The 24,973-nt window shown below is 41.5% G+C and overlaps 1 protein-coding gene across 1 annotated transcript in view; it reads left to right on the top strand.

Annotated features, from left to right (window-relative positions):
- The window catches only part of LOC138743782 (VPS10 domain-containing receptor SorCS1-like), an 800,159-nt gene that overhangs the window by 269,704 nt on the left and 505,482 nt on the right, over window positions 1–24,973 (top strand). Inside the window, exon 3 of the mRNA XM_069899386.1 lies at window positions 6,261–6,328. Within this exon, the coding sequence (XP_069755487.1) occupies window positions 6,261–6,328 (68 nt within the window). The remainder of the gene's footprint in view (window positions 1–6,260; window positions 6,329–24,973) is intronic.

Below are 24,973 nucleotides of genomic sequence, written 5' to 3'. Positions count from 1 at the left end.
CAACAGCCGGGGGAATGACGATGGCACCCACGGTAGGAGAGCAAGGAAAGTGCATTGGCTCGGCTACAGTGCCAGCGTGTTTTGGCTTGGAAATGAGTGCTCATTTCTCTTGCGTTACATGAAATATTTAATTATCTAGCTATAATATACATAATTGTAATCTACATTCATTAATTTTATGTTTCAGTAATAGTGTCATTATGTATGAAACTTGCATATAACTGGGGTTGGGACTTGCGACATGCAAATGAGGAAGTTCCGTGTGATCATCCAGCGTTAGAGAGGAGGTGATGGCGTCACGGTTTGTTTGGTTCCCCCAGATGCCAGGTTGCCAGCGGCCACCAACGCATCACAAGAGACTGAGCACACGGTTCAAAACGCTGGAGGCCGATCGAATAAAGCAATGCATGAATCTAGAAAGTTCTTCCAAGGCCATGTGATAAAGTAACAAAAAAAAATAGAGGTTCAACTTTTATCGCACAAGGGAACTAGTGTATTTTTAAATGTTGAAAAGGCGCCACTTTTGAAGATTGTGCTCCACCTATAGCTATGCCACTGCACTGGATTAAATTGGAGCAGTCCCTTGCACAACTGCTCTATAGCAGAGATGTTCAAAACCACAGGTAAGCCCCAGAGCACTTAAAGCAATAAATCAAAATGTTCTACATTGCAACAGGGACAAGAATAAACTGCATACTAATCCATCATGTGTAATCCTCCTTGAATAAGGAATACATTGCATAATAATATTTTCAACTTTCACCATGCTGTGACTTTTCAATTCACAATCTGCAATCCAATGTCCAGCTAGCTGCGTTGGAGAAGCAGAATTGATGTAAAACACAATGTTGGAGAAACTCAGGAGGTCAATCGGTGCACTTTATGTCGCAATGATAAAGATACAAAACCATTCATCAATGTATGAGCAGAATATAGGCAGGTGCCCGAATAAGAGTTGGGGGAGGGGAGGTGGGTTGGAAGGGCAGGGGGATCAGTACGGGCCCTCAGGCAGGAGGTAATGGGTGGATAAAGGAGGGAACAAGGGGAAGGTGGACACCTCTGTGAATGGAGAGGGAAGGCATGAAAAGCTGAAGGAAAGACAGAAGGATGGGGAAGAGGGGGAGAATGGGGCAAAGGTGAGCAGAACCCGGAGAAGACTATGTTAATGCCATCCGGCAAGAGAGTGGCCGGACGAAAAGTTAGATGTTGCTCCTCCAGCGGTCTGGGTTTAACAGTACACGAGACCATAAACCGATATGTCAGTGTGGGAGCGGGGCACCGAATTGAAATGGTTGGACACTGGGAGATCCCTGCCACTGATGTGGACAAAGTCACAAAACGTACACTGTGTGTCCTGTTGAGTTTCTCCAGTATTGTGCTTTTATTTCAATCACAGTTGTCCACAGACTTTCATGTTTTATAAGCAGAATTGATGGTTCCTTTAGAAATGTGGTGAATCATGGTTGGCTCTTTAACATTCATCATTTGTCTGAGGCTCAAATGGACAATGGTTAATATGCACCTCAACTCCCTTCACCCATGTTTGCTGCTCTCCCTGGATGCAAGTATCCAACAAAAAAAACATTAAAACAAAGCAACACCAGAAAGGTCATGATCAGCCTTTCCAAATATTTCCAAACAGCTCATTGATATTCAGACACTCACAACCATTCTTTTGTTTCATTGCTTGCCCCATGCCTTGCACACTCGGACATTCGGTCTTTAATCTGCTCTGCTCTCCACCCTATCAGAGGCCTTAAGAAATAGGAGCCGAAGTGGTCAGCTGGCCATTCAATCAGATCATGGTTAATCTGGCTGTGGACTCTGCTCCACTTACCAATCCTGTTCCCCACAATCTTTAGTTCCCCAATCATTTGAAAATCTATCCTTCTGTGCCTTAATTATGTTTAATGAGGCAGCTTCTACTGGTTCATTGGGGAGAATATTCTACAGATTTAATGCTGTGTCCCACTTTACCAAGCCTTTTGAAAACCTGTCACCACTCCAACTTTAATATACAAAAGTGCTGGAGAAACTCAACCCATCACGCAGCATTCTTTATGGAAAAGATTCATAACCAGGCGCCTGCCTGCTTTTTGGTCAAAGCTGGATGAAAGACTCAGGCCCAAAACATTGGTTATGTATCTCTGCCATAAAACAGCAAGTCATGTGTTTTATGTATGAAACTAAAAATCACAGCATCTGCAAGCTGCCTTGTTTAACACCACATGAACCTTTTTTGTTTTGCTGAGAGTTTTCTGCTTCCATGCACTTCCTGGTCTGCTGTGTATTTCTATGTTCTTGGCCCCCAGTATTTTGAGTTCCAGTTATCCATTAATCTCAGTTTTTTTTTGGGAAGGGAGTTCCTGCTCCCCATGGTGTGAAAAGCTTCCTGATTTCACACCATGTATAAATTAATGATGATGTTCCCTCATGTACACCACCTGTTTTGATTAACTCTGTGGCTTTGAGATTTGTTCGAGTGGGAATCTAGAACCTAACACAAGGTAGCCAGTGAGCATTGACCATTCCCAGCCTGTCCCTACCCGAGGAACTCTGTAAATGCAACAGTTTATCTCTGAAGACCTATCCTGGGGCCTTCATGTTGATGGAATCATGAAGAAGGCTTGCCAGGATTTGGTATATCACATGCAAATTTCTGCTGGTGTACTGTGCAGTACTGTGGAGTGCTGGTGTGCTGTGGAGTGCTGGTGTGCTGTGGAGTGCTGGTGTGCTGTGGAGTGCTGGTGTGCTGTGGAGTGCTGGTGTGCTGTGGAGTGCTGGTGTGCTGTGGAGTGCTGGTGTGCTGTGGAGTGCTGGTGTGCTGTGGAGTGCTGGTGTGCTGTGGAGTGCTGGTGTGCTGTGGAGTGCTGGTGTGCTGTGGAGTGCTGGTGTGCTGTGTAGTACTGTGGAGAGCATTCTGACCGGTTGCATCATTGTCAAATGGAGGTACCGATGCACAGGACAGGAAAAGGCAGCAAAGGGTTGTGAACTTGGTCAGGGCCTGTCTTCACTCCATTAAGGATGTCTCAAGAAAGCAGCCTCTCCCATCAAGGACCCTCACCACCCAGGCTACCGTCAGTGAGGAGGTACAGGAGCCTGTAGATGATCACCCAATGTTACAAAAACTGCTTCTTCCCTTCTGTCATCAGATTTCTGAATGGACGATGAACCTATGGACTCGACTTCACTTTTCCATTTTTTTTGTTGCACTAATTATTTTTAAAATCTTGTATTTGGGAATTGTGATTTATTGCAATTTTTGCGCCTGTAATGCACAATACTGCTGCCACAAAACAACAAATTTTGTGCCACATGTTCCTGACGATAAATTTGATTCTGAACCTCAATCCTTCTATGGACCTTTGAGGTTGAATTGCCAAATATTAATCAAGAATAGAAGATTGGGTGGTAATATTAAGCACGTCAGCTTGATCTGAATGAGGCACCAACCTGAAATGAGCTGAACTAGAACCCAGTAAGTTCAATTCAACCTTAAACTAAAATCTGTAGTTAAATCCTGAAGGGCTTGACAGGCAGAATAGGCACAATCTATCCTGAATAGATGTGCTTTGTCCTTCCTTTTTCTCAGTGACTATTTAATAACACAAACAAAAGATTTTTCAACAAGGGGCTTTATGAATTTTGAAAACCTTACTCTATGGTGATGAATCTCAGTCCCCCTCAGCTCATTCTTCAGTCTCGACTCTCCTCAGAGGCTACATCATGTTATATTAACCTTTCTCATCAATTTTTTCCTCTGCCCTGTTGATGGCTGGGTGACTAATGTCCCCCCCGAAAGTAATGGTGCATCTGTGAAGGTCATCACTGGGTACATTTACAGTGGAGGGTGATAGGTTGTTAATTAGTAAGGGTGTTGTCAAAGGTTACAGAGTGCAGGCCAGAGAATGGGGTTGAAAGGAATATATCAGCCGTGATTCGAACGGCAGAGCAGGCTCAATAACTTAGTTCTGCTCCTATCTCTTACAATCTCTTAAATGATTTTATAAAGAGAAATTGGTCACTGGTTCTCTCTCTTTAAAAGGGTTAACTCACCTACCCATCTTCTTGGTAAAATACAATGATAGAGAAACTCAGCAGATTGAACGGTGTAGCAAAAATGAAGATCCATAACCTTGATGAAGGGCTCAAGCCTCAAACGTTGGTTATGGATCTTTATCTTTGCAAATAAAATACACTGTTTGACCTGCTGACTTTCTCCAGCATCGTGTTTTTACTTCAACCATAGTGTCTGCAGACTTTCATGTTTTACTACCCACCATCTCTGAGCTTGCATGAGTGAACCAAACTTTTGTTATTTGTGTTGATTTCCTCTATGTGATCCTTTTTGGTTTGAAGGTATTTTAATATGTACCTGTCCTGAGAGATCTGTTCTGTACTTAGACTCATATTCACCTTGAGGTACAGAGTGTGACACTTTTACAAAGAGCCTTCTCAAGATGAACATTTAATGAAAAATGCCCTGTTGAATGCATTTGTGCATCTGACTGTCTGTCTCCCAACACCTTTTATTCCTTGTATTATGCAGGATGATGTGGCAATTTATAGTGCGATGTTTAACTCAGCAGGATGACACGCTCAAAGAAAACCCAATGTTTGAAATTTGGTGCTTTTCTGGTATAAAGTGGTTTCAGGAGTGATTCAGCACAGATCGTCACGTCATTTGAACAAAAAGTCAAGAAATGCGCGGAGTACCAGATCATCTCCAGGAGGCAATGGAACATCAGTGAGGCCATCTTAAAATGTCCCCAAGTGTTGGGCTTTATAACAGACTGGTGTAAGTGGAGACCTTTTAAACTTCAGTTTATTTGAGATCCTGTCACCTTCCTGCGAACTCAGGGAGAGCATTTCCTCCTCTGAGTCCAGAAATCAGGAAATCAGTCCCTCCTCCGGAGACGCGAGCCAGTGATCTCACTGATTTTTCGAGTGCAGTGCCCTCAGAAGCATTCTACTAGTGATAAGATGAGCCCTTCTCAGGTGATTGTTGAATTAGTATGGCCTTCCTCTGAGTTGCTCCTGGTTCAGTGTTCCAAATGCGCATCAAAAATATCTAGTGACTCACAGGAATTACTGAGTAGGTTCTGAATGACGTTACTCTACCTATCAAAATATGACAAAAGAAAACAGGCTGGTGATCGTTTCCCCTCCTTCAGATTATGTCAAAGCCTTGCCAAACTGTCAGTGTTGTACAAGCCAGCAACAATTTTGACCCTTTCAAGGGCTCTAACATTTGGAGATGAATGGATACTTTAAACTAAATGGAGGAATGGGATTAACAGGATTACTTTGAGAGCTGGTGTAGACTCAATATGAAAAATGAACTTGATTTTCATGTTAAGGTGATTTCTTGTAGTAAAGAGGAACAAGCATCTAGGTCAGTGCAGTACATAAAGGTGCTTGAGAAGTTCAGCAGGTCACACAGCATCCATAGAAGGTAAAAGGCAGTTGACGTTTCATCGAACGGTTCAGTCATGATATATTGGTTGCCTTTTACTTAAGGATGCTGCATGGCCAGTTGAGTTTCTCCAGCACTTTTGTGTGGCACTAGACCTTGGCATCTGCAGATTTTCTTGTTTAACTCCATCTGTGGAGCCAGTAATGCAAGTGAATTATATCACCTACATAAATAGATAAGGCCTGAAACGTCGATTATGCATACTTGCCTTCTATTCGAGACCTGCTGAGATTCTCCAGTATTTCTGTGCTTTTACCATTATCAAAACATCTGCCGACGTTTGTGTTTCACTCTCTCGTTCAGAATAGCTGGCTGGGCCATTTCAGAGGGCTGTTAAGAATCATCTGGTGAAGTTGTTTGTTCCTTCAGCATTTTATTTAATGGTATATGATAATTTTGCAGTCTGCACTGCTGTTTATTGTATGATATTTGATAAAGATTTGAATTTACGTTTCTGGATTGATGAACCATGATTATTACAGCGCCAGTCACCCGGATTCGAATCCAGCGCTATCCCATGGTTTCCCCATGTCGACGTGGGTTTCCTCCAGGTGCTTCAGTTTCCTCCCATCCTCTAAAACTTGAGAGGTTGTAGGTTAATTGGGTTTAATTGGGCAGCAAGGGCTTGAATGGTCGGAATTGGCTTCTACTGTGCTGTAAATGTATTTTTAATTTAATCACTGTTATATTGTACTCCTGCAAAAGCTTCCTGTGATCATCATTGATTGAATCACTGGTAGGAACTTTGAAGGTTTAATTATGATCTTGCCTGTTTTTTTTTTAGGTGATTCTCATCCTGACCAAACTCTATGACCACAACCTCGGGAGTGTCACAGAAAGCTCGTTGTGGAGGTAAGTGGATCTGAAAGGGCACAGAAACAGGAGGCTGGTTAATTCAATAGGGAGCAAACATTCAGGAGTCATTGCAGTGTGAAATATTAAGGAGACAGGGACAGCTTGTGGCTATCCTGAAGCATTATGAGAAGCAATGTCTGGATGCTCTCGACAGCAACTGGTGGCTGGGAAATAAATTAATGAGATTCTTTCCAGTATTCCCCTGACACTAATTACATAGTAATTATGCCTGAGACTACTTTCATACATTGGTTGCAGTACAGCACGATAGAATAACACACCAAAATAAGGTCTGTTGTAGGGGGAAAGAGTTGTAAGGGCTATACCCAGAAAAGAGGATTGTACATTATGCTAATGTGGTAACAGGGAACCGAAGGCAGGCAGTAAAGAGACATGGACTACAATGACGGCAACAAGTTTTAAGAAGACAATTAATTATGTTATTAACATGCACTGTTTGCTGTTAACAGGAAATTGGATTTATTGTTAAGTAAATTACAATCATAACATGCACCATTGTTCTGAGCAGAAACTTAGACCCTAAGTTGAGATAAATATGCATCCTATTCTGTATTCAACCTTTATCTTGCCAGTAACTAGAGCTTTGTAACTCCCATTCTGTAATCAAATCAGTACAAGTAAGTTAATCAAGTTTCTGTAATTGTGTCCATTGAGGGTATAAAACCTGTACTTTGGCCAGTCTATGATTATATCAGTTTTAATAAATCACCTGTTGTTTCAAATATCAACATCACGTGGCATTTCTATTTTGCTCTAACAGGGTTGTTGCATCAAAATATATCAAGCGAGGGTCACCCCATAGTGTAACCTGTAGCAGGGAAATAATGATGCAAAATTGATTTTTTTTATAACAGACAAATCTACTTTCATAACTGATAGGGCAGTGGTTCCTCTAGAATGCTCCCAGTCCATGTGAAAGACCATTTTCATTAAAGTACCAAGATCCCAATCACACACCTGGAGGGAGTGCTGGACGTGATGCCTGGACATCAACTCATCATTTTTGGCATTTGGTGTCCATGGTGGAGCAGAGGGCATGGGCTTAGGGTGAAGGATGTGGAAGTTCCCAAGGGGATCCAAGAAGGAATCTCTTCACCTGGAGGACAGTTGGAATCTGGTCACACCATCTGAGGGGATAGTGGAGGTGGAGCCCTGATAACATTTAAGAGGCATCTGAAAGAACGCTTGAACTGCCAAGATATAAAAGGTGTGATCCAAGTGCTGGTAGAGGGTCACAAGATGGGGTGTATGACCTCTTCCTATAGTGTACGACTCCGTGCTTTCCAGTGTCCTATGCATTGAAGCTTTACTGCATTGATAGCTAACAAATCACATGTGTTACCATTGCTGTCTTGATATAGGAGTTTGAGCACTGCCCTGCCTGCAGTGCACAAGGTTGTGATGGCATTGCTATAAATTCATGTCTGTGATGAATGTCCAACTGTAGGCTGTAATTGTAATTCTTTGCTTCAGACTATTAATTGGTTGAAAATTTTTTAAAAATTTAATAGCTTTGTCCATACAAACTGATTTGCTTGGTGCTTCAGTTAAAATAATGCATAAAGGTATGTCAAATAAATGTGGTGGCTGTAACAATCAGTTCTACACATTGATAAAACAAATAGATTAATGTATCAATTTAGCTAAAATTTCAACTTTGAGAAATAGCCATATTCCAGTTGTACGCTTGTACCGCAGAGCATTAAAGCACAAGAAAACCCAGCGTTCTTCCTTTGGAAAATATTGCAAGAATTGTTGTGTTCTTGTCAGGAGCTTGTCTGAAATGATTCCAAAGATATGATGTAGGAGTTGTGGCTAGAGGAGGAGATAGTAGACGAAACAAGGTACAACTGCAAATGCATGAAACATTATTGAAAAAAATTATTCTGGCATTAAAACCAAAAGATCAAACGTCAAAAGTTCATCTGTAGAGATGAAAGTGAGTGAGATTTGCGCAGGAGATGCAGGAACCTGATGATGAAATGTGGAGCAAACGCAAACTACCAGAGGAAATCAGCAGGTCAAACAGCATCTGTGGGAGGTGGGTGGGATGGGCGGTGGGTGGGATGGGCGGTGGGTGGGATGGGCGGTGGGTGGGATGGGCGGTGGGTTAGGGGAAGGACCTGATGCAGAGTCTCCATCTGAAACATCAGCAGTTCCTCACACCCTCCCCCCAAAGATGCTACTGAAACCACCAGCAGTTTGGTACTTGTAGAGATCTAGATTTAACATCCTAATTTTACAGAACTACTAAAAATGCATTGTAGCCCCTAATGAATATCCCAAAGTGGGTAATAAGCAGTTGGAGACGTTGCAGGGAATTGATGTTGCCAGAGTCCTCATGACTGATTAAGAGGAATAACTGGCATATAATTTTTATCAATATTATTTGGGAGACATTGGGAGCATGAGTTTTAGGCTGTCCAGATATCAAAATCAGTTCGTGAAGGTTGTCTTGGCGGTAGCCAGGAAGTGTATAATGGTTACATGGAAGTCTGACTCCCAATTAAATACCACATGATGGATTATGGAAATGCGAAACTGCATTCCCTTGGAGAAAATCACTTACAATCTATGGGGGAAAACATGACACATTTATTAGTGTGGCAGTCCTATCTGAAATGCATGGGCATGAAGATTGACTAGGACCCCCTCCCCTCGAAATATGGATATTATAAAAATCTGTCCCAGCATGGAAAGGAGCGGAATTAAGGACAGGTGGCGTGTGCGTTTTCTTCTTAATCCTTGGATTGTTTTATTTTAGTTTTGCTTTTTATTCCTTGCTTGTTATTTAGTTAACCAGGTTGCTCTTTTTCAGGTTTCAATGGGGGCTCTGAACCCCACCAGTATTGGTATAATGTATAATCGGTATGGTTATATGTTTGGGGGTGAGGGGGAATAAAATACAGTCTCTTTATGTTTCATGAATGTTGAAAAAGATGGTATTGATCGTTGGAATTACTTTGATTCTATAAAAACTAACGTAAAATATTCAAAAAAAAATGATCATCTTCAATATTAATGAATCATCTCACTCATTGGCTTTTGGAAGTGGAATTAGTTATATCATGAAAGAGAAAACAAGCATTGATTATTTTATTAAATTGACAAACCTGTCATGTATTTTTTTTAATAATGTACTTGACAGAATGGGGCAACACGGGGTTAGTGTAGCGGTTAAAGCAACGCTGTTACAGCGCCAGTGACCGGAGTTTGAATCTTGCGCTGTCTGTAAGGAGATTGTATATTCTCCTGGTGTCTGTTTGGGTTTTCCCTCCCACTGTTCATAAATGTATGGGAGTTGTAGGTTAATTGGGTATGATTGTGCAGCACAAGCTTGAGGGCTAAATGGGCCTGTTACCATGCTGGATATTTAAACTAACAGAGAAACATTGCTCGTAGAATAACTTACACTGTGCTAAGCAGTTTTTCTCCTCTTTATTTCTAATACACAGATGGGTAGCTTTCACTCAGAAGTAGAATAAAGACTGCTACACTGTACAGACTGAGAGCAGATGGTCACATGGTACAATTCTTCAAGTAGATTGGAGCTACATAATTTTCAGTGTGCCAGACCATGATCATTTAGAGCCTGAAAGAGTCTGAATGCTCCCCTTTGGACTTGCACAGTTCCTTCATCCTCACTGGATTGAAGTGCTGCTCTTCCCTGACCAACAGGACTGTGGGGAGACCTTTCACCAAATGGATTGAAGGAGCTCTGGAAGTTGGAGCACATCCATCTTCTTCTTGGAGCTTGGATATGGACAAGAAATGTTGACCTTGCTGTTGGATTGTACTCCTTGGAGTTCAGAAGAATGGGAGTTGGTGGGGGTGGGGTAGGGGGACCTCAGAGAAGCATTTCAAATGTTGAAAGATTTGGACAGAGTGGATGTGCCAAAGTTGTTTCCCATGGTAGAGGAGTCGAAGTCAAAAGGGCACAACTTCAGCATTGAAGAATGCCTATTCAAAGCAGAGATGTAGATTTCTTTAGCTAGAGAGTGGTGAAACTGGAACTTGCTACCTCGGGCAGCTGTGGAGACTAGGTCATTGATTGTATTTAAGGCAGAATTTGAATAGTTACGGTTTCCAAGGTTATGAGGAGAATGAGAGAATGGATCAACTCATGATGGAATAGTGGAGTGGACTTGATGGGCCCAATGACCTATGAACCCCAGAGGGTATGTGCTGAAGTTCATGGGTTTGGTCTGGCCATGATGTAGGTGGAGGAAATATCTGCTCATATGGGAAGTCGATGGGCAAACTTGGGTTGTTTTTTCTGGAAAGTTGAGGCTGAGGGGTGACCTGAAAGAAGTTTGAAAAATTCTTAGAGGCATGGACAGGGGAGACAGAATATTTTACTCAGGATAAAAATAGCAGACTTCTATTTAGGGATGGGGGAGGGACTTGAAAGGACATGTGAGGGGCAAGTTTTTTTTAAGGAGAAAATGGTAGGTGCCTTGGGTCTTGATGGAAGCAAATATGAAGTTAAATTTAAGATGTTTCTAAATAAACATGAATATGCAGGAAATAGAGGAATAAGTATCGTGTGCAAGCAATAGAGTTTTAAGTTGAATTTGGGCATAGTGTTTGGTACACATTGTGGGCCAAAGGGCATATTTCTCTATTGTACTGTTCCATGTTCTAAGTTCCGTTATCATGTACTAGATGTTCAGCCAGCAGCAACAGCAGAAGGTGAAGATGAGCACTGGTGAGGAAATTTGGGGGTTTCAATCATTCATATGGAATGTTAAGGTGGATTAAGAAAAGTGAAAATTAGGAGAAAGTAGACAGATGTAGAACAGAGGAAAATGGGAGCAGGAATAGACATCTCGGCCCCTCAGACTTGCCCCACCTTTCAATATGGTCATGGATGATCTTTGCTTGCCTCAAATTCTCCTCGGCGTCAGTTCCCCAGGGTCCTCACATTCCTGATCTTTCAAAAATGTGTCTACCTCCCACTTAAATAATGATCTGGCCTCCACAACACTGGGATCAAGAATTCCAGAGATTCACCCCCCCCCCACCCCCCAGCCCTGCAAAATATAATCCAAGCACCTCGGTTTTAAAGTACCAACCCACTCCCCTAATGTTGTAAATATGTCTGCTTGTTTGAAATTCTCAATCTCAACAACTACCAGATCATGCCCTCTAAGAATCTTAAATGTTTCTATAAAACAGTCCCTATTTCTTCTAAACTCGAGTATAGAAAGAGGAATTAAATGAGCAAAAAGACCACAAAACAAATTAACCCCACCTATTGGAATATCTCAATTATGTGAATATTTAAAAACATGTTTCTATTGATTAACCTTTGTGGACTTTTTTTGATATAAGAATGAGATTATAATAAAGTTTTACATTGTTTTGGTTACTGAAGTAGTGTCAACAGGTATTTATGAACTCCTTGTGCTTAATTTCAACTGAATGCAACTGTTCACACTTTCTGAACACAGTTATTGCTGTTCTCATCTTCCCAGAGATTTCCTGGGATGTTCACTCTATGTCGACACAAAGTGAGATTCACAAAATCAGCCGTCTTTCCCAGAGCATTTTGCAAGACTTGGGGAGTCAGTTTTCTCAGATTAATGTTCATAAACACACTCCTATTTTTGTGCCAATATTAACTTGTTGAGGTTAAAAACTCTTCAGTTGTCAAATGTGGCAACACCGTAATAATTTTTTCAACTGCAAAAGTGTATTTCAATTTTATTTGAAGTAGTCAATGAAGAAATTGTTAGTAAATGCATTCACAAAAGCAGCCAGATGAAGTTTTACCCCAATGGTCTTGCACTTTCATTTATATTGATCCACCTTGTTCTCAAAATAAGCTTTGCAAGTAAGACACCAGAGATGGCAGATGCTGCAATCCAGAGCAAAAGAACCAAACTGCTGGAGGATCTCAATGGATCAGGCAGCATCTACATAGGCAAAAGGATTGTTGCCCTTTTGGTTGAGATCCTGTATCAGGACAAGAGTGCAGAGGAAAAATAGCCAACGTAAAGAGGTGAGACAGGTGAGGTGAGGGATGATGGAATTAGGTGTGTGGGGGGGGGTGGGGAGGGGGGTGCGGCGAAGTTTAGAGACAAGCAGCTGGTTGGTAATAGGTGGAAGCAGATAAATGGAGCAGATGAAGGCAGATGGGGAAGGGGACAGGTCCGAAGGCTGGGTTAAGTGGATAGTAAGCTTGTAAACTTTTGAAGCTGGAAGTAAAACAAAAGTTTACAGACTTTTTGTTCAGACACCTGCCTACATTTTGTCCATACCTTGATGAAGGGCTCAAGCCTGAAACGTTGGTCATGTATTTTTATCTTTGCTATATAAAGAACATTGTTGATCCGCTGAGTTTCTCCAGCATTGTGTTTTAACTTATTTCAAAGCTGAGCTGATATAGTTAGAGTTTAATATACAATGGACCAGAACCGGAAAGGTTCAAAACGTACTGTAGGGGTAGGTTAATTGGGTGTGGATTGTGCTGAAATGGCCTGTTACCATGCTATACGTCTAAATTTATAAATGTAATTTATAACTTCCTTATTGTTGCAGTGACACAGCTGGTAAAGCAGCTGCCTCACAGGTTCAGAGATGGTGCTGTTTATTGGAATTTGCGCATTCATCTAGTGACCAGGTGGTTTCCTCCGGGCGCTCCAGTTTCTTTCATATCTCAAAGACGTGGCTTGTTTGGCTAATTGGCCACTGTAAAGTGTGTGGTACAAGTTGATAGGAATGTCGGGAGTATAAGATGCTATTAGAGTAAATTATCTTGGTCCTGGTGGGTCAAAGAACATGTTTCCCAGCAGTAATTGGAAGTTAATTTGTTACAAAATATCTAGTACAGTGAAAAGGATTCTTCCGTGAGCAGCCTAATAGGATATCTCTAACATTCATTCAGCCATGTAAAAAGCACAATTTACAGAGTATAGGATTACAATGAAAGGGAAGATTGATTAGCACCATGCAAGGGCAGCTTGATAGCACTGATATGGGGTTTATTAAGGAGCCTGATGTCTGCAGGGAAGACCCAATAGACATAAGGAAGTCAACCAGACACCGTGGTCATCCTGGCTCTTTGGAAGAGCTACAAATACTGAAGACATGCCAGCAGTGAGCAAGCTGGAATGAAATCCCCAAAATAAACCACAGCAGATGCTGTAAATCTGAAATAAAAACACAAAATGCTGTGGTTGGGGGTGGGGGGCAGTGGGGGGGGGGGGGCGAGTGGGGAAATGAGAAGCTACAGGAGCATCTGTGGAGAGAGAAAAACGGTCAGCTTTTCACACCTGGGAACCCTGGGTCATGCCAGATGATCCAGAGCCACATCTCCCCCAACCCCTGCCTTAGTAAATAAATGGGCATAATATGCAACTTGGTACTAGGCTTGGCATTAATTTGTATTTCAGCTGGTTCTGGGGAATTACAAAAACCTAATTTGAAGCCTCAACTGCCTATTTGGACTGTGGTTCACTGTGGACTGTCAATAAACACAGACACTGCCGTTCACTCTTTTTCCTTGCACTTAACCTACACCCCAGTACTTTTTTGAAGGGTAGGGGGAAATCAGAGCCCTTAGAGAAAACCACGTAGACACAGGGAGAACATGCAACAGTGTGGGATTTGAACCCAGGAACAGTCCCAATATCTGGCACTGTAAAAGGATTGAGCTAACCGCTACACCAACCATTCTGGATATCTGAATCTGTGCATCCCTGGTAACAGCCCGTTGATCAGAGAGTCCTCGGTAACATTTTAGTGCTGAGGATCCCAGGCCCAGAAAATCCTGGAATGGAGCCTCATTTCATGTGTGGTACTACATCCAGCCTAGTGAGAAGACTTTCAGCAGATGAAATAGAAAGTACTCCACTTGAATGAGTTTTGATTCGGGCTATTGATCCCCTTCCCCGAGATGTTTGATTGAGGACTTTTGGTCAACCTCTCAGACACTTGCTTAACAACCATTGTAACCAAGTGGCGTTCAGCCCACAGACCTCCCATAGATCAGAGGCCAAGTGGTTAGCTGATGCGATTTATTTTAGCATCATCCGTCCTGGTTAAAAGTGCCAGAGAATGGTTTAGTTTTGTCACATTCTTTCACTGGAGGGCTCTTTAAATTCCAGTGACGTTCCCATTTATTCCCGAAATACTCCGGCTGCATGCTTTGCCGTGGAGAGAGACACTAAGAGAAACATTAGCCTGGATTCTCTGAACTCTTTATGGGAAATCTGTCCTATTATCTGTTGCCTCAATAGTTGCCATCAGTGGAAAGCAGAAGATATTATCACATTCCTTTCTCTAGGCACATCAACCTTGCAGAATAATGAATCTCTCAGAATCTTGATTCATTAAAGTTTATAATTTAGAATAATATATAATAGCAGTTAAATAATTTATATGTTGCACTTCAATGTTTTCACTTCTCTCCTCCAGGACGATTATCTTCACAATCTTGCTTAATACCTTTCTTCCATTTTTAATTGCAAATTAGTCCAGGGAAATATCATCTTTGCATCTACTCTGTCAAGTTTGCTCTAATTTCAAGAACAAGAAAGTCTGCAGTTAAGAGCCCAGAGGACCCCAAAACTCAGCAGCAACAGAAATTCACCAAGACAAATGGTTACTTAAACAAAAGTTGCTTTTAATTATCTTTAAACATGAAACTAGAATCAAACTTTAACCTATCACTATTGACTTACTTAACCCCCTTCTCATTCTAAGTGCACGTGTATGTAATATGTGTGTAATTTCAGAAAAGTTCTTTGGTTCACAGTCCAATCTTTCTTCTCATTCCTCCAAGTTCACTGGTTGCAGGTAATTCTTATACTGTGCACAGAAATATAATCGAAATGAGAGACAGATGTCAGTTTAAGGAAATTCACCATCCTGCGCAGACAGGACTGACCAGTCCCAATAAAAAGTGGGGGGGGGGGGGGAGGGGGAAAGACAGAATATGTAGATTTCAAAAGAGAAGCCTTCTTCTGACTGTCTCTTTAAGATAAAGCAGGTAGTTTCATTATTTTTAAAACAAATTCCAAAGTCGTCTTTCAAGAGAAGAAGATTTGACTCCTGGAAAGACAGGACTTGGGTTATCCTATTCACAGGAGATGTGGCTTTTAAATAAGTAAGACCACTTCTCATTTGTGGCCAGAAGATGGTCATTCCTATTTGAAGAATCTCCCTGAAGGACAACTCATCAAAAGAATTGTGAGTTTAAAGAGGCCTGAAGATGTGATGTTTTAAAGCATTTTATAATTATTCCTGAACTGAAAATGTAAGACTTTCAATCAGGTCTGAAATAATGCTGATGTTTTAAAATGGACTTTTCAGAGATTGGGAATTTATCTCTCTCTCATGCACACACACACGCACACACCCTCTCTCTCTCTCCCTACCCCTCTGTCTTATTCCTTTCTGCTGTTCTTAGCTTTCCTCTCCTACCTTCCTATCCATGCTCACTTATGGCCTCCTGGCTGTTGGCCTGTGCTCTTCCTCATTATCCCTTCTTCCACCTTTTTATTCTGGTGCCTGCTTGCTTTTTAAATTATATCTTGAGAAAGGGCTCAGGCCTGAAATGTGGGTTATATACCTTTGCTTTCTGTGGGATGCTGTGGGACCTCCTAAGTTTCTCCAGAACATTTGTGTATTTTCTGTATGATTCTTGCATGTTTCGGTCGAATATGTGTGCACACGCTATTACATGGCTGTAAATGGAACCTCTCTTCCTCTTCAATACAAGCAGATAAAGCTGATGCAGATCAATGTAAACCTGTTGAAAAAAAAATCCCAGGTTACCATGGAGAATGTAATTGTTTGGTTAATATCTTCAGTTTATTTATAGCAGCTTCCTGGAACTATGTTTCTTCACCTCTTTTACAGAATATTTATTCTTCAGTCTAACTGTGCGATGCTTGACCTTTCAACAATTCCAAACTAATCAGCTCCAGCCATTTGATTAATTTTCCATACGAAATATCATTGATATTAAAGCCGGGCTTGGCTGAAAAACATTTGTTTAAGAATTTTAGAGGTGGTTATGATTTGTTAATGAGATTGTCAAGAGGAGGTGCTTCCTCACCAGAGAGGCATCAGAACAGTAAATATGTCAGATTGCTGGGCTTTCTTCATCTTCCCTTCCATTTTCTTTCCTCTTTGCTTGTGAGGAGATCGGTGGTGATGGGAGGAAGGTGATATTTAACTGAATGGGAAAACCTTTCATGGGTGCAATTTCCAATTCCTTTGCATCTATTCAAAAGTGCATTAGGTCATATGGAAGATTTTAAAAAAATGTATTCATATAGTGCCTTTCAGAGCAATCTGATGTCACTGAGCTGCTTTCTGAACTCCTGTCGATGTTGTTGGGTAGGAAACATGGCAGTCGGTTGGCCCAGAGCAGGATACCACTAGGTTTGGTGATGTTGATTGAGAGTTGAATATTGGTCTCATTGTTTTTCTCCTAATGAATAGACAAGCCAGTGAGTGGACCTGGGCAAAGAGACTGGAAGAGAATCGAGGAGACCACCAAATGACCTTCCTTTGTCATAATAGGAATTGTACTGCCTTCAAGGTACTTAAACATCATCAGCTTCTGCACAATATTACTGGACAAACTTTGACGGGAAGGTCTAGCTCCAAGAGAGTTGGAGAGGTTGAGAGAGGATACTCCAGGGGTCTTTAGCAGTTGATGTGGAAATATTAATGATGGTGTGTTCATTATTGGGTCTGAATTACAGGAGATAGTTGTCTAAGGAAGGATGAGGCTGCAAAGGAATTTAAAATCAAAACATGTTAACTGTGCACGTTAACTGTGCACTTATTCGAATACAAGGCAGGTGTTTGGGGTGGGGGGGGGGGGCTTCCATCTGCTTCCATTTCCTAAGTTTTTAATGGAAATAGAACCTAGAATGCAGAATGGATTTTTTAAAAAAAGTATTAATATTGGAGCAATGAAATGAAGTCTCAGCACACTACTGTCTTTCAGATTTAATATTGATCTTAAATATTTGTTCAATGAGCTGAAATAGAGTCAATGGTTCAAAAGGAGATTGTAATTCTGAGTCTGACTGTTTACAATAGCTGAACCTGCTCTCGCTCCTTTTGCCATATCTCATCAAGTCATCAGTCAGAGCTGCCTCTCAGCACACTGACATCTTGCAGAGAATCAGCTTGCACCAATTAGATTGTGCTTAACTATCGTGGAGAAAGTCAGAGCAATGAGGGCTGAATGTCCACATGTCACATGGCAAATTTGTTCTCTCTCTCTCTCTCTCTCTCTCTCTCTCTCTCTCGAATAGTCACAAAATGGAATATCTTGATGTCCTTTTAGTATTCACTTGATTAATGAGGCTTTTCATCTATAACAGAAACTACCTCTTTGGACCCAGTTTGTTAACCTGGCCTCTTCAAGACTGAAGTATTTATAAAACATGGCTTCTCCCTGAAGGTTGTATCCTAATCTCCTGGGTAACTGTTAACCTAATTTCAATACAAGTCAGATATCTTGAAACTTCTTCCAGGCAGTATAAGGATATTTTTGTGATACCCTGCGTTTCATGAATTCTTACCATACCTTTTCAAGTCTGAAGGACATTATTATTCAGCTCATTGTAAATTAATGATATCTAGGGGGAGAAGAAGGTTGGTTTAGTGTTTGGTGCATTTAGAGCCAACTCCTGCTTGGGCTATGAATGCATGGCACCATCCCAATGTTTGATGTGCTCCTGGCTGTGAGTTGATTTCCTGGGATTTCGGATGGCATATTGTTGTTAGGGACTATACAGCATGACGTCTTCTACAGAGCACATAGAACCTGTATGAAGGGGCCAAGCAGCTATTGCAGATTGTTTGATAGCATGGTAAGCAAAAATTAGAAGATTGAATTCAGTATTAAATCATGTACAGAAAATTTGGATGTGGAGTTTAAAATAGAGGGACAGAAGAAATTGTTGTCAAAATCTCTAACAGTTGTAAAATGTCGGAATGAAACTCTACCCTCATAGAAATTGAAGTTCAAGTTTATTGTCACATGTTAAACTTTGTGTTGCAAACAGTCCAGATAGACTTCTCATACATAGTACAGCAAGTAAAAAAAAACAGTACAAAAGTGCAGAGTTTGATTGGTGCAGAAAAAAAACAGCATAAATTTTCATGTGTGATCTCACTTAAGAGTCTGAAAAGGGGAGGAGACAAACTGTCACAGAACAGAATGTTACAGCACAGTACAAGCCCTTTGGCCCACAATGTTGGGCTGATCTATGTATACTTAGCATAAAATGAACTAAACCCTCCCTAGCCTGTAAACCTCTTTTTCTTTCATCCATGCATCCAAGAGTCCCTTAAGTACCCCTAATGTTCCAGCCTCTGCCACCATCCCTCGCATCTTGAATCCAATGCTTGACCTCATGCTCGTGAATCTTCTTCCTGACATGGTGGGGGGAGCGGGTGGTGGTGAGATGAAGAAACTGTGGCTGCGGTGAGATGAATATATGTATTTTCCAAGGCAGTGGGAGGTACAGTTAAAGTTGAAGGAAAAATTTGTGAAATGGTTTGAGTTGTGAAGGAGGTACAGGTGCCACGAGACCCACACCATCAGGTTCAGGGACAGCTGCTACCCCTCCTCCAGCAGACTCTTCAACAACAAATTCAGTCAGGGACTCATTTAAGGACTCTTGAGCATTTTTTGGAGTTTTTTCTCTCTGTACTGCACAATAATTTTTACATTTCTTTATTTGCTTACAGGTGTAATAGTTTTTTTTGCACTACTAATAAGTAGTAATTCTGCCTCATCCGCAGGAAAAAGAATCTCAGGGTTGTATGTGATGCCATCTATGTCCTCTGACAATAAATCTGAAATCTAATCATATCTATGGTGCCACTGTAAAAATTGGTTTGAGACCTTGGGGTCCTGTTGAATTTCCTCAGGCTTCTGAGAAATTTCCTCAGGCATTTTCGACATGCCTTTAGATCCTTCCATAACGGCTCAAAATATCCATTCATACGAATTATAGAGAAGGATGAATATACACAGAGGCTTCAGAATTTGGCACATAAACCCTGTCTCCTGGTTTCCTTGGACACTGAAGCCAATTTATGGAGAAATACCAGAAAACACTTAATCCTGCTCTTATATTCACACCAATATTTGGGCCATTGAATCTCAAAGTAATGCATTTTCCAAAACGGAAAACCTCTGTCTTGTGTATAGATTTCTTGGTCATCGTAGCCATATTACTGTGTGACTGATTAAGTGCCTCAACAAGCTCACACTTGTGGAAAGGAAGTTAAAATCCTAACAAGTAGAAAGACAACTGAGGTGGCAATGGAAATAAATCTGGGGCTTGGCACTTGAACCTCATCAATTTCATTCAGGTGCCTTGCTCTTTGGGGAGGACGATCATGACTCTCTATCCATCACGATCTCTGACCCTCCGAATTGTGGTTGTTGCCTTCCCTGTTCTCCTTCGGTGAAGGCTTCATCTTTGAGCTAAGACCATAGTCAACGTTGAGTTCATGATTATACAAGGGAAAATTACTGAAGTGGCTTCCTGTTGCCGCCTTCAGTTGCAATGTCCATATTGGATGGAAACCTGGCCATTGATCAGCAGATTCTCTGCCCAGCATTTTAGTTTTACAACCATAAATTCTAATTTGTAGAAGCTGGTTGTAAAAAAAAACTATCCACTATCTGCAATCCATGGCCTCACGTGACCCTGATGGAAATGCTAAACAGGTGCTGCATCATGACCTGTAGGCTATTGGTTGGAAGGAGCACCTTGCACCTCCTTTTGCTGAGGAATTGCGCAGCACTGACACCGAAGCTAAAAGGACAAATTATGCTTGCTGTCATAACTGGGTACCTGACTGAAAGTTTTAATGCTCCTTTAAAGGGAAAGGATGTTCATCAGGTAATATTGGACACTGCCGTGACATGTCAGGGTGTAGAAGATAGAAATTGTGTGTAATTGCAGGGTATTTGGTGATTATTATATTGATATTTGAAAATAAGTGGGCAATGCCTGAATTGAGGAATATTGACCACGTTGACTTGAAGCAGAAATGTGAGGGTCAACTCTGCGTGGAAGAAGAGAAGCTGACTGATGGTAAGTGGCAGCAAAGGTAAACCAGCTCTGGCTCCATTTAAAAAGGATTTATCTCACTGAGCTTCTTCAAGTGGTATGCAGGTTGTGTAACTCCTTTCAACCTGACTCACGTACCACCCTGCTGCTGTTCCCTCCTCCCTCATTTTTCTCCCTGTACATTTCTAACCTTGCTTCAATGTTCTCCAATTTGTGGTCTTCACTCCCAACAGAGCTACATAACCAGAATTATTAAACTCATCTCATTAATGTGTATTCACTGTTATTTCATTTTCCATTTCCAGCTCTTGCTGTGTTTAATTTTTGTTTATAATTCTGCCAGTAATGTGAATCTCACCCCACGGCAGAAAAGAACAGGTCATGTTTATGTATAGTCAGTACTGTTGAGCCAGGGGCCAGTAAATCTATATACCCTTCATTAGATTCTTGTTCAGTGCTCTTTCTTTTGAGAGGTCAGGTTTCTTTTGCAGTTAGTATGTGTCTTCTTTGCCTGGGAGCATTCGCTGCTGCCTATACACACCTGCTGGTTTCTCTGAAGTTGCCAGGAGTTCCTTTTGTTTGATCGTGGTTCCAGGCAGCATTGGAATCCGATTCCTTGATATGGCACTCCAGAGTCACCGTGGAATGATTTGTGGAACTTTCCCCTTCATACCATTAATGTTATAGTACTTGTTCCAGTTAACTTGCCCGGACACATTTCCTTGAGAGTGACATTTCTTTGGTGCCTAACTCCTGCCTCTCTCATTACATCATTGATTGTGGGCAGGCTAAAACATGGCATCACCTATCACAAATGCTGCCTTGACAAGGATCAAGGTTTAAAGTTCCTTTTATTGTTACGCAATCAGACATATAAAAATGTAACATACATGATAAACTTTACATTCTGCCTGCCCTAAGATAAACAAAATCACCACTTGCGCCCACACCTCCTCCCTCAGCACCATTTGGGGCCCCATACAGCCCTTCCAAGAGAAGTAGCATTTCACTTGTGAATCTGCAGGGGTTATTTACTACATTTCGGTGTTTCCATTATGGTCTCCTCTACATTGGAGAGACTGGACGCAGACTGGAATATCGCTTTGTTGAGCACCTCAGCTCTGTCCACCGCAATACCGTGGATCTCCCAGTGGCCACCCATTTCAATTCTTCATCCTATAGTTTCACGCACTGTCAGACTGAGACCACCCTCAAATTGGAGGAACAATGTCCTATCATCTGATAGCGCACCCTCCAACCAGAAGGCATTAATATCGCCTTCTCTGGCTTTATTTAAATACCCCACCTCACTTTTCCTGTCGCCTTCCCCTAGCTCCATCTCTCCCTTTTGCACAAACATGATAAATTTTTACCTCATCACTTATCATATTCAATTCATACCTTTTGTTGGTCTGGATTCTTCCCCCAGCCAGGATTGTCTGAATTTGGAGACTGTCAGAGATTTCCTACTTCTGGCTTATTCCTTGTGAAGGAATAATTATGAAGCTCAGGCCCAAAATGTCATATTACCTTTGTCTCCTATGGGTGCTGAAAAGACCAACTGAATTTCTCCAGCATTTCGGTGTGTTTTTACTACATTCACAGTGTCTGCAGACTTTTGTTTCACTCAGTTTTAAACAAAAAAAATGGTTTTGTTTCACAGTCCAAGAGGAGAGCTTTCTGTTGAGACACACTTGGATCAAAAAGGTTCAGTAAGTTGGATGGTGCAGAAGGCACCAAATATCTATTCTAGGACCACCTCTATCTAGACAATTACAAAAGTCTGCAGACATTCTTGTTTAACTTCACACACTAGGAGACAGCTGTGGGATCTGCATTTACCTGCAGCTTTATCTCTTGGTTGGATTGAGTGTCACTTTTCTGCTGTGCATTTCCCCATGTTCATCATAGGAGCTTTTGATTATCCTTTTATTAAGGTACGCTAATTAAACTTGGATAACCTGCATTTAGTTTAGAAAAGCACTGGGAATTTCAATGAGACCTGTGGTTTACTAACTCCTTGTGTAGTGATATATGCTGCTCTAAATCTACAGGCCGAGATGTCGATGAAAACCAATTCAGATTCTGGGATTTTAATACACAGTATAGGTACTTGCGATCCTTGTATGGTTGACACTGGGAGGCCTAGAAATGGAGATGGAAACTGCTTGGCAGTAGACGCTGTACGACCATGTACTCGCACAGATTCACTTCCACAGCCTCATATGTAACCATATAACAGTTTACAGCGCAGAAACAGGCCATGTCGGCCCTTCGAGTCCGTGCCAGTTCACTTGAACAACTCCCCACTAGTTCCCCCCTCCTGTTCTCCGCCCATAACTCTCCAATGCCCTCACATCCATGTACACATCCAACCTTCTCTTAAATGACAGAAGGGACCCTGTTGCAACTAATTCTTTTGGAAGATCATTCCATTTTGCCTCCACTCTCTGAGTGAAAAAGCATCCTCTAACATTTCTCCTAAAGTTTTGCCCCCTCACCCTTAACTTATACCCTCTTGTTCCAACCTCCCCTGCCCTCGGGAAAGAATCTAGTTAGCTCCCTTCAGATTCGAGGAACTCTGCACAGAAGTTGCTACTGTACACTCAGCACCCCTCTGAGTAACAAGAGCACAAAATCAAATATAAAGCATCCCCTCCCCATCTTATTGGGTGTATTGAGGCGAAGCAATTACTTTATATAAAAAAAAATCTGTTGTTAAAGCAGAGTTCAGCATGTGACTGGTGGGACAGGATTTCTCCATGCTGGTCTGCATTATATTTCTCCATTTCTATCTGTCCATCCTCTCCCCCTCTGCTGCCATCAGATCTCTTGTTCTCCTGTCTATTTCCTTGTTGCGTTTACTTTCTCTCTTCCTCGATTCTTCCCACTGTTCCTGTTTTCCCACTTTTGCCTTTTATTTCACTTTTTTTTCCATCTGTCACTTGTTCATCCACTTGCATCACTCAGACTCAGTGTCTGATTCCTGTGTAATCTCTCTGCTCTTCCATTCACATGTAAGACTCTTCTCTCGTGGTCTCTCATTAGTGCCATTTTTGTGACTTCTCCTTCCTTAATCCACTCTCCTCTCACACTTCTCATTGTTTTTGCATCTCCTGTATGTTTTTAAAATCTGTTTCCTTATTCCAACTCCTGAGTAAAACATGCCTGCCAGATGCCGGAGAGAAACATTCATTGTTTGCAGTCAAAAGTCAACTTTATTAACTTAGACTTCTACAGGGCATCATTTATTTTTCTCGAAAGTCTCCTGGGAACAAAATAGCTAAGCTTTGGTTTCCTGGTAACTGCAGACTGGAGAGAAGCTGGCCAACTTCCTTCTGTGTCTGTGCATAATTTGGAAACCTGTGTTTTTCCTGTTGCTGATGTTATTTTTGTCATACATGGCAGACTTGAGATGCAATGGGCTCGCAGCTCTAATCCCCAGTCTTGCCACATAATTGGACTCATCACTCCTTCACCTGGAAAAGGGGTCTTCTCCCCCTCCCCCCCCCCGAAGCCTGAGGAAATCTAGCCCCAAGTGTCCTGTTGGCCTTTAGCAACCCTGGCCAAACTGGTGTCAAAACTGTCGACAGAGGTCGAGGTCCTAAACCACCCCTGGTGGTCTTAGACAGCTGACAAAACCATATCCCCATTTCCCCGAATGGTAAATCTAAAAGTAGCTTTAAATAGTTTTCAAATGTAATGCAGGGACCTTTATTTACTTTTTCAAAATGTTAATATTATGTCTCTGTGTTACTTGGGAGGCTTCTTAAATAACTTAGAGATGCAAGATTCAAATAACAGAAGAAACTTTACTTACTGATGCCTTCCACCATCTCAGGAAACTGTTCACTCACTCACATATACATACGCCCCACAGTGGTACACTACAGTTACTACAGTGAGAAGGGTGTATTCTTACACGGTTACAAAATAGTTCACATGATCATGACTATATAACAGTTAAAATATTTTAAACCAAAAAAAATCATTAATAAGATTCGAGAAAGTGTTGTTCCACCAAGATATATAAATTCCTAGAGCCTGATGGAATGATTCCAAGGTTATTGAAAGAGGCAAGAGGTAAGAATGCAAGGGCTGTGAGACAAATCTTTACATCATCGCTAGCAACAGGTGAGGTCACAGAGGATTGAGCCTTAAATCAGTGATAGGGAAGCTATTGGAGAGGATACTTAGGGATGAGATATGCATACATTGGGAAAATATTTGTCAGATCAGGGACAGTCAAACTGGCTTTGTGCAGGGCAGGTTCTCTCTTACAAATATGATTTGAAAAGTTGTTGACACTCCAAGTCAGTGGATGTTGTCTACGTAAGGCATTTGACAATCTATCTCATGGATGGCTGATCCAGAAGGTGGCTAGCTCACGGAGGATAGTGGTGCAAAGGTGTTTTTCTGACTGGAGGCCTGTGACCAATGATCTTACACAAAGATTAATGTTGAGATTCCAGTTGTTTGTGATATTATCTGTTTATGTATACAGTAAAATACCCATAACTGGAATTCAAGCAACCTGCACCCTTAAGTGATCAGCAAA

The sequence above is a fragment of the Narcine bancroftii genome, chromosome 10 (genome assembly GCF_036971445.1).
Source record: "Narcine bancroftii isolate sNarBan1 chromosome 10, sNarBan1.hap1, whole genome shotgun sequence".
In the NCBI taxonomy this organism is placed as follows: domain Eukaryota; kingdom Metazoa; phylum Chordata; class Chondrichthyes; order Torpediniformes; family Narcinidae; genus Narcine; species Narcine bancroftii.
The sequence above is the reverse complement of the archived record's forward strand: the minus strand, read 5'-3'. Positions and strand labels throughout refer to the sequence as shown.